At 39.3% G+C, this 15,587-nt stretch overlaps 1 protein-coding gene across 1 annotated transcript in view; it reads right to left on the minus strand.

The window, feature by feature from the left end:
- Positions 1–14,500, minus strand: part of Shoc1 (shortage in chiasmata 1) — an 82,906-nt gene extending 68,406 nt beyond the window's left edge. Inside the window, 3 exon segments of the mRNA XM_036179886.1 lie at positions 8,080–8,161; positions 10,666–10,777; positions 14,441–14,500. Coding sequence (XP_036035779.1) covers positions 8,080–8,161; positions 10,666–10,777; positions 14,441–14,485 — 239 coding nt within the window. The 5' untranslated portion in view covers positions 14,486–14,500.
- Positions 14,501–15,587: the final 1,087 nt, after the last annotated feature.

The raw sequence follows: 15,587 nt of genomic DNA on the forward strand, positions 1-15,587 counted from the left end.
ACATGGCCTTCTACCTTGCTTTCCTGCTTTCCCAGGTATATTCTATACTATGTGCTAGGCAATTATGTTTAAATTGGTCTGTTCTGAGAAACTTCTGGGAAAGAGCTTCTCTGTTAAAATTTAGTATATGCTTACTGATGTTTATTTACATGTTTTTCTGATCATGTTATTCTGAACTCGAACAACTTTCCTCAGATAACTGCTTTCTTTCTTCATTCCTGTATAAATGTGCACTCAAACTGAAGGTTGTCTACAACATTAGATTGCAGTCTTCCCCACTCTTTCAAGTCCTCAGATCCCAGGTTCAGAAGATAAAATCTGCAGAGGTTGGCTGAAAAAACAACACACCACAACAGCAAAGTCACAGAATCAACAGACACTGCTTCATGATATCTCTTAACACCAATGGTCTCAATTCCCCAATAAAAAGACAGACTAACTGTATGGATGCAAAAAAATAGGATCCATCTGCTGGGGATGTCGTTCTGTATACTATGAAATGTGTTGCTCTGATTGATTGATAAATAAAAAATGCTGATTGGCCAGTAGCCAGGCAGGAAGTATAGTGTAGGTGGGATAAGCAGAGAGGAGAATTCTGGGAAGTGGAAGGCCGAGTCAGGAGACACTGCCAGCCGCTGCCGCTGCCATGAGAAGCAAGATGTGAAGGCAGAACTGGGAAAAGGTACCAAGCCATGTGGCTAAACATAAATAAGAATTATGGGTTAATTTAAGTGTAAGAGTTAGTCAATAGTTAGCCTGAGCTAATGGTCAAGCAGTTATAATTAATATTAAGCCTCAGTGTGATTATTTTATAAGCAAGCCACAGGACTGAGGGTGCCTGGCGGGACCTGAAAACTTCAGCTACATCCATCCTTCTGCTGCACCAAGAAACAAACCTTAACATTAAGGACAGACATCATCTCAGGGTGAACGATAGAAAAGGATAATCCAAGCAAATGGGACCTAAAAAGCAAGCTAGTGTAGCCATGTTAGTATCTAACAAAACAGACTTTAAGCCAATAAAAACAAACAGGAAAAAGAAAATACGAAGAATCAATGATACAAAGAGTTAGTTCTTTGAGAAATTTGTTAATATTGACAAACCCTTATCCAAATTAATTAAAAGTGAGAGAGAGATGACACAAATTAACAAAATTAGAAATGAAAAGGAGGTCATAACAACAGACACCAAGAAGATCCAAAGAATCATAAGGACATACTTGCAATGTAAATCAAAACTACTTGGAGATTTCATCTTACACCCATCAGAATGGCTAAGGTTAATAAAATAAGTGACAGCTCATGTTGGTGAGGATGTGTAGCAAGGGAAACACTCATCCATTGCTGGTGGGAGTGCAAACTTGTACAGCCACTTTGGAAATCAGTGTGGTTGTTTCCTCAGGAAGATGGGAAATGATCTACCTCAAGATCCAGCTCTACCACTCTTGGGCATCTACACAAAGGACACTTCATCCTACCACAGAGATACTTGCTCAACCATGTTCATTGCTGCTCTAGTCATAATAGTCAGAAATTGGAAACCACCTAGATGTCCCTCAACAGAAGAATGGATTAAGAAAACCCATGTATACAATGGAGCATTATCACTGAGCTGTTTATTTAAAAAAGTGAAATTCACAAGTTGGAACTTGAAAAAAAAAAATCATTCTGAGTGAGGTAACCCAGACCCACTCTGGTAAATATGGTGTAGGTATTCACTTATATGTGAATATCAGCTACAATCTATAGAACTACAAACGTTAAGTTTAGAGTAAGGGAGTGGGAGATAGACAGATCTCCTTAGGAAAAGGAACTAGAACAGACAATTGTGGATGGGTGGGGTGGGGGCTGGAATGGGAGGATCGAGTGGGAAAGAGAGGGATGAGAGAGGGAATAATGGAGAGCCAGCTAAAATTAAGGGTCATTTGAGGGGTAGTTTGGAAACTTAATACAGTAGACGCTTCCTAAAATATACACATATATTAAGGTGATCTAAATGAAATCGCCAAATAATGGAGGAGACAGAGTCCCAACTGGCCATCTCTTGTTACCAAATGAAGCTTCTAGTTCCAGGATTGGGTTACATATAATTGAGTTGTTGGCCAAGAGGTCACATGCGAATCCCCAAACAACCCAGGCTGTTTCCAAGGCTATAGGTTGCTCTCTACAAACTGAGAGCAAGGCATCATTTTTTGAAGACAACACCTATACAACCCTTTGAACATGGAGAAGTTGGGCTGGTGCCTACATACAACCTTAAAGTCTTTGGTACAGGAAGGTATCCTGACACTACCAAAGGAGAAATGTAAACACCAACCCAGCCACAAACTCTTTGGTCTACAATGGTGTCCTTCCTGCAACATATGCTAGTGCAATGGTGGCACAAAGCTTGATGGAGTAACCAACCAATATCTGATTTGACTTAGGTCCCACTCCTCAAGATGGAACCTATACCCGATACTATTGGGTGATCAAGAATCTGAAGCTAAGAGCCCAGGGTCCTAGGATAAAACAAAATACTACTGTTCTAAAAACAACAACATAGCAATAAAGTGCTTCCTAATGGCATTCTGCTATACTCATAGATCAGTGCTTTGCTTAGTCATCACTAGAAAAGCTTTCCCTGGCAGCAGATGGGAACAAATACAGAGACCTGCAAATAAACATTAGGCAGAGAGTAAGAGACTTTGGAACTAAACAGGAGATCTACATCAAATCCCTCCCCTCAGGGTCAAGGAACCCTGTGGAAGAGAAGGCAGAAAGAGTGTAAGAGCCAGAGATGATGGAGGACACCAAGAAAACAAGGTCCTCTAAATCAACATTTTTGATGTGCATAAGGATGCAGAGATTGGGCCTGCAACAGATGGGGTCCTAGAGCTGAGAAAAGTGGACAACGTGCCCCTATCCCTAACCTAGAAGTAATCTCCAATTGATAACCACTTGCAAATGAAAATTTAGTTTGCTCCAAGGGAATCTCACTGGGAAACAAACTACTCTTAAGGGTAGGCTGCATGCCCAGCAAGAGATGGCCAACAGAAAACGAACACAGTGGCATCTTTGGAGGTTCACTGTCTTACAATGTCATGTCAGGGCTTTTCCTTTTTAAAAAAATTATCTTATTTTTATTTTACTTATCTCTATATATTCTCATCTCCTTTTACCACACACACACACACACACACACACACACACACACACATGCGTACACACACACACACACACACACACACACACACACACACACACGTATATTTACTCATATAGATTATGGCTTTCCATTTAGTGTTTTATGGGCTCCTGAGTGTGTGGACAAGTGGGTCTCTGTTTCTTGTGCCTTCTCTTGGGCTCTTTCCTTCTGGTTGTTTTGTCCAGTTCCAATGTGTCAGCCTATCTTTTGTCTTGTTTTATTTTATTATTATCACTTAGAATCCTGCCTGTTTTCTAATGAAAGAAAGAAAGAAAGCAGGTGGATCTGGATGGAGGGGAGGGAAACCATAATCAGAATATATTATATAAAAAAAAATCCATTTTCAATAAAGGGGAAAAATCAAAAAACTCTAAAATTTCTCCCTTACTCTTCAAGAAAATATAAGAGACAAGGATACTTTAACATTCCCATATCTGTGTTACTTTTTGAGAATGTTGGCTTGTATGTGGACCTCCATAGACTCCTGAAGTTAGTCTTTTAGCCAGCTCTCTTTTAAAAGAAAGTGTCACTGACACAATCAGTACTTGGAAAAGCACCCAGTCAACTCTCTTGACACAGATGACATGAAGATCAACTTTTCCTGGTCCCCCTGCTTCTCCTTGTCCAGCATTACTTGTTCTCTTTCATTGGAAACTCCTCCTCTGCCTAACCTGTGAATACTGGTGTTTCTGAGATGTCCCATCACACTGTTTTTGCTTTCTTTGGTTATCATTCTTTTGGGGGTCATTTACCCACTGCCATTCATTAATTCCTTAAAAATGTTGGTTGAATATCTACAATGTGCTAACTCTATTCTTGGTATTAGCACTGCACTAGGAAACAAAGTCTTGTTCTCACAAAGTCCATCAGCTCAGAGGAAGATGAACAACTAAGTAAACAAGGTCAATGGTGGAAACTGAAATGTACTTAATAGAAGATAGTCAGGTAACAGCCATAACGTTGGTTTGAGAATAAGCTAGTGAAAGGCTCATTGAGGAGCTATTTTTGGTAGCTACCTGAATAATGATGGGAACTGAGCCATAAAGGCCTAAAGCAGGAAACACACTTGGTAGATTCTAGGCAAAAGAGTAAGATCAGAGTAATTGGAATAGAGGAGTTAGACAGGCAGAGATCAAACCATTATGGATTTTGTAAGACATGGTAAACACTTAGGATTGTGTTCTTTTTGCTGGGACACCATTTGTGGGTTATAATTAGAGGTATTTCATGATCTGATTTATGTCTTTTTAAAAATGTTTTAATTGAAATAGAAATATATCTTTTCCCCCTCCTTTTCCTCCTACTAGCCCCTCTCATGTCCCCAACTCTTGGTTAATAGCCTCTTTTTCTCTTAATATATTTCTTACATATATGTATATGTATAATATATCTATACACACACACACACATGCACACACACACTTGTTTCTGTATATAGATTTCAAGGCTAGCTACTCTGCATTGGACAGACACAAGGGGGCTTGAGAGTAGTACAAATTCTTAGAAGAAAATAAAGGAGTAAATTCTTATAATGTCAGAACATGTACATTTTTCTTACACATAATATTAAATGCACTCATGACAACAAAAGCTACATAAGTTTGAACTATATCTAAGTTTTTAAAGTGTGCTCCAAAGGATACCATCAGGAACGGGAAAAGACAAGCCACAGGACAAAAGTATTTGCAACCACACACTCAATGGAGGATTTGTATCTGGAATACACACAAAACAATTAAAAGCAGGCTTTTGTCCCTCTGGTTTCTAGTCAGGATCAGTCACCGGGAAGCTTTGGTGGGAGATCAAAGTTAGGAGAGAAATGGGTTGGAATATTACTTCTCCCAAACCCTTCTCTGCTGGACCAGTTTGGAAGTGACAATACACATCCACCAAAGGTTATGTTCTTTAAGCTGGGGAGACAATGACTTCCTGCTGATCCCAACCCTATAGTTATTTTTGTGTTGTCCCCTTACCTCACTGGTACAGCTATAATAAAAAGGACAGATGAAGTATTAGCAAGCATGTGAATAAACTGTAAGCTTTATCACACTTTGTAGGAGTATAAACAACACAGTTGATTGGATCACACTTGGCAGTTCCTCAAACAGTTAAACATGAGTTACCATATGACCCAGTAATTCCAATGCTGGATAGCTGTTTACAAAAAACATGTATATGAATGTCAGCAGCAGAATTACTCATAATTACCAAAAGCAAAAACAACCTTAATGTCTTTACTAATGAATGGGTAAGTAAAATGTGATACATCTATACAGCAGACTATTATTTAGAATAAAAATAAATGAATCTGGATACAACCACACACTGCCAAACTGCCCTTGTACTTTATGTTCAATGTCTGCTTCTCAATATCATTAGACAAACTATTATATTCTGTTTTGCAATCAAGACCCAGTTTAAAAATATTAGCTAAAAACCCAACTAGACATTCTGTAAAGGCAGACTAATGGCCAACTACATGAAGATATGCTTAGATAACTAGCCATCAGGAATATGTAAATCAAAACTGCAGTCATGTCTCTTATTAGAGAGCCTTTTCCTATAGCTGCAGCTCCTGCTAGATTGGTGACTGCTCTATCCTCCCATGCCTTCAGGCACGCTTTATTCTCTGACCCAAATATTTTGTGTCAAGGAGGCATCTCCTCAATGCCAAGCTCAGGCTCAATTCCTGCCTTTGTGTGAAGCTGATCTCTCCTACTTACATATGCACAGGCCTACCATGTTAATTGAACAACAATCTTAGAGATCGGAACAGATTTTAAAATGTAGACTCTCAGGCCCCAACACACACTGGCTGAATCAGAGTTGCATTTTAACGAGATTCTCAGGAGAGTCACATATACAGGAAACACTAGTCCACTGTCATCATACCAATGATGAAAGTGAGTGAGGGGTAAAGTGAATAGTCATGCTGTTAGCACTGGAGTTTTTCATCTTTTAATTCACAGTGCACTGAGCTGAGTACACCGCATCTTTCAGCTTCCTCACTGTTCAGGGATTACCCATGTGGTAAACATGTCCCATCTGGTCTTGTGTCCTACAATAGAGCTCATATTAGTCATCTTATATTTTCACAATGTTAATTTTTCTAAGTGGATATATGATGAGTGACATCATTTTGTATGCTGTGAATATGTGTTGCTCTGATTGGTTGATAAATAAAGCTGTTTGGCCAATACTGAGGCAGAATAAAGTTAGGTGGGACACTCTAACTAGAGAGAGGAAGGAAAACAGAGCAGAGGAGGCTGCTAGCCACTGCCAGAAGAAGCAAGATGTAAAGGTACCGGTAAGCTGCTATGGAATGTCATTTTGTATGCTGTGAATGTATGTTGCTCTGATTGGTTGATAAATAAAATGCTGATTGGCCAGTAGCCAGGCAGGAAGTATAGGTGGGATAAGCAGACAAGGAGAATTCTGGGAAGAGGAAGGCTGAGTCAGGAGTCGCCAGCCAGACATAGAGGAAACAAAATGACAAGGCTGAACTGAGAAAAGGTACCGAGCCACATGGCTAAACATAGATAAGAATTATGGGTTAATTTATATAAGAGCCAGCTAGCAAGAAGCCGGCCATGGCCATAGTTTAAAAATAATATAGCTTCTGTGTGTTCATTTGGGTCTGAGTGGCTGTGGGACCATGGGGTCACAGGAGCCAAGTGGAATAAGAAAAACTTCAGCTACCTACATATCATATTCTTTTTTTTTAAACAATTTATTTATTTATTATGTATACAGTGTTCTGCCTACATATATGCTTGAAGATCAGAAGAGGGCACCAAATCTCATTATGGGTGGTTGTGAGCCACCATGTGGTTGTTGGGTATTGAACTCAGGACCTTTGGAAGAGTAGCCAGTGCTCTTAACCTCTGAGCCATCTCTCCAACCCAATATATCATATTCTTAACTTGACTAGTAAATGCCTAGGTGATACAAACAGAATCTTTGGGCTCACTTAATCAAGAATCTAGACACAATGAAATGTGTTGGGTTTTTTGGGTTTTGTTTTAATTGCAATGAAGAAATACTTAAATTATAAAATTTTGAAAATATGAATAACAACAAAAGTCTGATGCACATTCCACATGAACTAAGCAGTTAATCACTGGATTAATACTGAGAAGTGTAATTTCTGCACTAACACTGTACAACAGAACAGTCATCTTCCCTTTATCATTGCTCCATGCTCCTACTTCTGCTGTGGACTTTGCACAGTGACTGTGATGTTGCTTCCAAGTTTCTGCCCCGTTTTGTTTTTTGAAGGTGTAACTATAACTTTTTGTTTTGTATCCCGTATACACACATGAATATGCAAATATGTGAAGGGTGACTGAACTAAAATAAATAATATTGATATATACACTAGAAAATGGTCTTAAGTCTGCATTTTCACTAAACGAAGTTTAATATTAAATAAAGAGCTTTGCTCAGAAGACTGACATATTGACTAAAGGTGTAACACCACTGGTTAATTTCTGCATGTCTTTTGTAACATCAGTGAAGAGAATCATAACTAGAGCATGATAAGTGAGGGAAGGGTAAAGAGGCAATAAATAACCTCCAACTAGCCTCTTCTTCGTGCTTGCAAAGAGGGCTTTTCAGACTACAGTAGAAAATGTGTGAGAAGGTAAAGGGCTTTTTTTTTTTTTTTCTTTCAAGACAGGGTTTCTCTGTAGCTTTGGTGCCTGTCCTGGATCTCACTCTGTAGACCAGGCTGGCCTCGAACTCACAAAGATCCACCTGGCTCTGCCTCCCGAGTGCTGGGATTAAAGGCATGCACCACCACTGCTCGGCAGGTAAAGGGCTTTTTCCGGTGTCTGAAGAACTTACTCTTTGTCTTCTATAGATAAAGAGATTGTGAGGTTAAGGGTACATACTTTTCAGGAAAATCCTCCACACAGAACCTTGTTGTCCACTGCTCTAAGACTGAATCATCTGTCATTTCCGGAACTGAAATAGCTGTTGCCAAAAACAAAAATCAACATTAGCTTCTAAAACATCCTTTTATTCTTAACATAAGAAAGCCAAACATCCATTGTTTTCATTTGGAGTTACCTTTAGTTGTTCACACATACAACTACTTTTCCAAAATGACATCTGATTCTCATCATTATAACCTGCTTCCTCCAAACTCAATCACAGTCAAAAAAGTATCATCTGAATATATTACTAACACCCCCCTTTTCACAGCTTCTCTTTGCTTAGATATCACTATACTCAGATAATCCTGTTCAACAGTTCATGCTCTGCCTCATAAGGCCTTCATTAAGCATGCCAGTTCTCTCCTTGAAGGTCCATAGTAGACCTCTGGTATTTAATCATATACAGCTTTAAATTGAAATTTTATACATCTATAGATTACTTCTCAGATTAGATCCTTGATTCCTTAAGAAGAGGGACCAGATCATATTCTTGCTCCAGCATATGCAACTATGCACCTGCATCTTCTACCATGAGTAGTAGCCTGGCCCCAGCTTCTCTCAATGTTACTCCTTCCCAGTTTTGTTACTTTGAAGATGTTACATCTTCATCCGTGTCTCACAGAAAAATATGAGAGTGCTCTCAGGTGGCAGTACTGACCCCAGACACCAGCTTGACCTCTGGTGGCATCATGGACGATGGAGGTCTCTTGAGGAGGCTTAAATCCAAAACTGAACTGTTCTTCACCTTGGATATTTTGTTATTGCTCAGAGCCAGGTGGTCTTGTGGCTGGGCAGCACATTGTGGGGCAGAGCCTGCATGAGCTCCAGGCTGCAGCACACCACCTTGTCCGCCCTCCTCGGTGACCCGATAACTGCGTTCCCATACCTGTCACTGCATAGCTGCATCTCTAAGTCTGCCTGTCTTCGTGCATGCCACTCCATTCTACCCTCTTTGCCCCCTCTCCACCACAGTGGCAGTGCAAACTGCTGTGTGTCACACAGTACGGTTTTTTGCCTTTACATGCAAATACTTATTGCAATGAGTCATTGGTCTGGTTCAAGGTTTCTGGTAAACACAATTATAGCTGAGACCCATCTCTGATATCCTGCTGTTCCCATGAGTCAGGGTGACTGACCTTGAGGCTCAGCAGCACACCTCCCTGCCCTTGCCCTTCCTCCCTGCCTCCTTTAAGGCAAGCAGTGTGAGCTGCAGCAGTGGTGGCTCCGTACTGTGGGCCTGGCTCACTGGACTGAACCTCCCTGCGGGCCTAGGACTGACCTCTGAGCAAGACATCCTCCCCTGCAGCCTGCCGCCTCTAGTTTCGCTTCTCTCCACCGCATGCATGGCTCCACTCCACCATCTTTTGTGTCAATTTCACGAGACCACTTTTTAAAAACATCTCCCCATGAGACCTGCCCTTTTTTAGTTGTTCTAGGGACATTGCATGCTCTACAGACTCATCTTCCCCTGCCTCCGTGGGTCTGCATCCCCAAGTGCTGGTAGTCACCACTATCTTGAATTGAGTACTGCTTCATTCTTAAATTTTACTTCAAATAGGCAGTACTTATATTACTGGAAGTCCTACTGCTCTTTTCAAGGTACTCAATAAGCTTATTTTAAAAAAAAGTTTTACTTCATACAAGCATTTGTTTGTTTGTTGTTTTGTTTTGTTTTGTTTTGTTTTGTTTTGTTTTGCTGGAGCTGAGGACCGAACCCAGGGCCTTGCGCTCTACCACTGAGCTAAATCCCCAACCCCCATACAAGCATTTCTTAAGTGTTGCCCAAATCCACTCTCTTCTTACTATACTCCAAGGAAGGCTACAACGTTTGTGTAGAGGTCAGAGTCAGTTCTCACCTCCATTGCATGGGTTCCAAGGTTCAAATTCAGGCTGTCAGGTTTGGCAGCAAGCATCCTTACCCACTGTGTTGTCTTGATAGCCCCCATGTCTCCCTTTCGACTACCAGCCCCACCCTTCCCAACACTTCTAAAGTATGATCTGGGTTCTTCCTTTCCTTTTATTAAAACTGTCAAATGGTTTCTCATATTTACAATTGTATTAGCCAGTTTGAGCTGCTATACCACAAATACTAGAGATTAGGTGACTCAAACTAAAACATTTACTTTTCACAGCTTTATAGGTTAGGAAGTCCAATAACAAGACACCAGCAGATTCAGTATCTGATATTCTCTTCTACTTCATCTTGCTGTGTCCTCAAGACAGAAAGGACAAGCGAGTGGTTCTTTAGGATATCTTATACAAGAGCACTGACCTCCAGCTTCATGACTCTTCTTCTAAATACAATCACATCACAATGGGGCTTAAATTTAAACATGTGCTTTTGAGGGCACATAAACATTCAGTCTATTGTTTTTATAAAAAATAGACAAAAAAGTCCCTATTATGCTCTACAAAGCCTTATACAACATAAAATTTGTTCACATCTCAGCTCTCCTCCTTTTCCTTACTTAATTATATGGCTTAATTTTCTTAATTTACTACACTGAACTTAGAAATAACTTGTAAGATATAAAAACATACCTCTTGTCCATGGACTCCTATATTTATCATCAATAAAATTTTTATCTTGATTTAAACATGAAGGGATCTGAAGCAACAAAGCATCTCTGCAAACCCTTTCTTTAACTGTGTTCTGTATGAAAATGTAAAATAATTTTAATATATACTTATATAATATAATTTTATATTATAATAATTTTAGTATATACCATATAATTTTAGCATATACCAATATTCAGACTATTGTCGTAAGTTGATATATTTTTCTTTAAAACTGGTACATGTCATAAAAATGTCAAATTAAAGAACCATGTACCTTTGAATAATATTAGCAAGTTGTCTTACAAACATTTTTTCTATGATACACTAAAATATGTGTGCTTGTTCAAAATAAAGTATTACATCATTTAACAATGTGGTTTTGCTTCCATTAACCAAGATAGTGCCACTGCCTTACCTTTTGTTTTCTATGCTAAAACATGAAAATCAGCTTCTTATTTCAAAAGTTTTAACCTAACTTTAAAACTCCTCCTTTAAATTGATGTTAAAGGTGGTCATAGTGGTGCAGCTTGTAATCTCAGCCCCTGGGAGGCTGAGGCAGGAGGATTATTAGTTTGAGGCCATTGTGGGCTAAGTACAGAGTAGCAGGCCAGCTAGGACTACACAGCAAGATCCTGTCTCAGTCAAGCAACACAGAAAGGATGTTATCAGTTGAGTCAACCTGTAGATTAGCTCAAGTTGTACTCACTCTTCCCTCGCTTCCCAGTGCTAGCTCCCATGACTTTGCGCCTCCTCCTGCCATGCTACCCCTACCTCAGCACTCAGTGGTCACAACACCGCGACCACTCTGTGGAACAAGTGCTGCTGCTCTATAGCTGTCTTACTCAGTGGAAGCAGCATCTCCCCCAAGAAGTCCTCTCCAGAGACTCTGACTTCTTGTGGAATTCATATTCCATGTACCTGAAAACCTTTTTGTTGTTGTTTATGTTTTATGCTGTGGAAGGTGTTACAAAGAGGTTTTTGTTGTCCAAGAATAAGTGGTATAAAAGACCATTTAATCTGACCTATATAAAATGAGGACCAAAGATACATGTAAACAGGGAAAAGAAAACCTTGACTAGTATTTCATCTAAAAAACAAAGTTATAAGAAATAATTTACATCTAATAAATTTTGTTTACAATTGCTTCTGAGGTAATTTTCTCATAAACTATATTTGATGACACCGATGGCATTAGTTTTCTTCTTTGATCATAAGGGAGATAATTTGTGAAAACACTTGAATTAGTAAGACACTGAATTAGTAAGTCTGACTCCTTGGCTATTCACATCGTTTTTCTTTCTATTGTCTATTAAGCAATTCTACTTTGCCAAATCTTTATATTGTTATTTGAGTGGCTCTTAATACATCTTCACCAACTTTATAAAGTCTCACACCTTCTGCAAGATTTGACATTTCTCAAAAAAAAAAAAAAAAAGATTTGACATTTCTCAGCATCACATCATGGAGTGCAATATACCAGTATTACTAAGGCACCGTGAGTAAGAAGTCTTTGAGGACTTTTGAGTAACTGCATTTTTGCAAGTAATCCAAGCATATGTTATAACTACATTTTTGTGACTCTCAGTTATGAGAGAATAAATAAAAACTGAAGATGACTATGCATATTTCTTAATCCCCATAAAATGTAACATAGTTTTAGTTTACTGTAATATTTTTGTACTGGTAGATGGGCAGTTTAATGTAATAATGAAAATGAAATTTTAACTTGTCATTTAAGATCATAAGAACAATAAACTGCCAGGCGGTAGTGGCACACGCACACCTTTAATCCCAGCACTCGGGAGACAGAGCCAGGCGATCTCTGTGAGTTTGAGGCCAGCCTGGGCTACAGAGTGAGATCCAGGACAGCTACACAGAGAAACGCTGTCTCGAAAAACAAAAACAAAAACAACAGACTACAGAGGATATATCATTGTGGATTTCTGAGGACCTCTCAAGCACTCTGCCTATTCCTGGTCACATGTGGTCTTCATTTATCATGGTCTATTATTCCTCATTCTCTCTTTCTGTTCTTGATCCAGCTGGGATCTCCTGCTCCCCTAAGCTTTCTTTCCCTCAAATCTTGCCCTTCATTACTCCCACTGTCATCCAGGTTGTTCATGTAGATCTCATCCATTTCTCTGTCATTGGGTGATCCCTTGGGTCTTTCCTAGGGTCCCGTTTTCTAGGTAGCCTCCCTGGAGTTGTGTAGCAGTCTAGTCATCTTTGTTTTACATCTAGTATCCTTCTATGGGTGAGTACATACCAGATCAGGCCCTCTGAATAAGTGAGACCATTGAATAGCTTGATCTTTTGGGAGGCATGCAGTCTGTGGGACCAGGATCTGTCCTTAGTGCATGAGCTGGCTGTTTGGAACCTTGGGCTTACACGGGGACACTTTGCTCAGCATGGAAGGAGGTGACAGGACCTGCCTGTACTGAATCCTCCAGGTTTAAATGAATCCCCAGGGGTGCCTTGATCCTGGAGGACATGGGAATGGAGGGGAAGGGCTGGGGGGAAGGCGGGGGTGAGGGCGGGAGGGGGGAGGACAGGGGAACCCATGGCTGATGTATAAAATTTAAAACACATAATAATAAAGAAAAAAATTATTTATTAAAAAAACAAAAACAAAAACAAGAACAATAAACTATTACATGACCTCTATCTCCTGCAATACATTCATTAACAATATACCTGGACTTGAAATTCACCTCTGGCATTTTCAAGATGCTTAGCTCTCTTGATATGGTTTTGCAGACTGTGAAGCTATAAAACCTGTAGAGGATAGTACTTGATGTGTGGGTACTTACACTGGTCAAATGAGGTCATCCATTAGATGGACACGCTGTCACTGTCACAGCAACAATGACTAGCATTACTTTTGTGCCCATCCTTTCTGTTTATGTGTGTGCTCTTTTATTTTGGGGGATGGGGTATCACCATACGGACTCAGGTGGCTTGAAACTTATCTTGCTGTTTTAGCTTTCCAAGCACTGGGATTACAGGCATGTGCTACCGTTTCCCATGTCTCCTAAAGGAAGATCACTTCAGAATGCTCATAAACACCCTCCAAACTTGCCAAGTCTCGTTCTTCTCTTCAGGTAGTTTCATACTTATTTTGCAATTCAACTATTTTAATTTAATTTAAAAGTCCCTTACAAAAGTGGACTTTGAAAGAAATATTAAAAGTTTTAACTAAGGCTGGGCATGATGACGCATGCCTCTAATCCCAGCATTTGGGAGGCAGGGGTAGGTGGATGTCTGTGAGTTTGAGGCTAACCTGGTCTACAGAGTGAATTCCAGGACAGCCAGGGCTACACAGAGAAACACTGTCTCAAAAAAGAAACAAAGAAACAAAAACAAACAAACAAAAAAGTTGAAACTGGGGCTGGTGAGATGGCTCAGAGGTTGAAGGCACTTGCCACCAATGCTAATGACCTGAGATTGATCCCCAGGTCGCACAGAATAGAAAGACAGAATCAACTCTTGCAAGCTGTCCTCTTAACCCCTATATGCACACCATGGCAAGATTATGTACACACACATACACACACATACACACACACACACACACACACACACACACACACACACACACACTTAACTGCTATAAAAACCTAGGGTAATTTTAATGATTCTGAAAGCTACTAAAGATAAACCTGTGAATTACTGAAAATTATCACATACTAGATACACATAACATGTTTTCAAGAATAATTCTTAGTAAATGGATAGCAAGTCAGTAACATCATACCTCATGTAAATAGTCTATTGCATAATATTTGAATGCTGAAAACATAGCTCTTCTCTTCAAAGCTATACAGAGTGCGATATCTAGAAATACAAAAGTTAAATGTTCATAAAATAGCAAAGTCAAGAGGAGAAAAATCCCTTTTAACCACAAATCTTTGGTTCACTTATTTTTTCAAAAGGCTCTAAATGATAAATGTAAAGTATAAAGTAACATTTATTTTTGTGGTTGAAAATCTAATATGAAAATAATGTGTACTGGTATACATTTTTCTATATTTTCTCTCCTCATTTAATTCATACAAGTTGGTGGGTTCAACTATGTTTAATACGATAATTGTGTTGAAAAGAGGCTAGTGTGGCAAAGACTGGCACAGTATTTTATACAGGGTAAACGATTTTGAAATGAAACAAGCAAGGCCATTACTTTGTAATGAAGAAATAGAGGGCTAGAAAGATGGCTCAGTAGTTCAGAGCACTTGCCCAGGACCCAGGTTGGAGTACCAGTACCCACCTGACACAACTGTCTGTAACTCCAATTCCAAGGGACCAGAAGTCCTCTTTTGATCTCCAAAGGTGCTAGTACACAAACAAGCACTTAGGAAAAACACCTATATGCATAAAATGAAAATAAATTAAATCTTTAAAAAGTAGTAATATAGTGCATTGGCATAAAAGGTTTTCTTAAAACTTATTAAAAAAAGAAACAGAGTAAGAATCAGGAAATTATATCCATTCTCTTACTTAGAAAACAAAAGGCCTGAAGTTAGAATTCTCTAATAGCTAGTTCATTCAGAATAAAGCAATTATGGTATGAATAAAGCCACCAAGCCAACAGACTATCAGAAATTCAACAAATCTACTGCATAAAACAATAAGCAATTATAAAAATTAATTAAGCCAGGACGGTTCCCACATGAAAAATCAAGGAATTATACCTCGGAGGTTACTCAGTTTATCAAATAGTTATTAATATCTTTGTCATTTAAAATGTCTGGAAGGAGTGGGATGTTGTAACGCATGCCTCTAATCTAAGCACTAAGGATGAAGAAGGTGGATTTAGAGTTCAAAGCCAGTTTGGGCTACCTAGTTAGGCTCTCTCTGAATGCTGTATGTGGGCTGCTGAGATAGCTCAATGGCAAAAGAATTTG

The sequence above is a fragment of the Onychomys torridus genome, chromosome 2, assembly GCF_903995425.1.
Source record: "Onychomys torridus chromosome 2, mOncTor1.1, whole genome shotgun sequence".
NCBI classification, from domain to species: domain Eukaryota; kingdom Metazoa; phylum Chordata; class Mammalia; order Rodentia; family Cricetidae; genus Onychomys; species Onychomys torridus.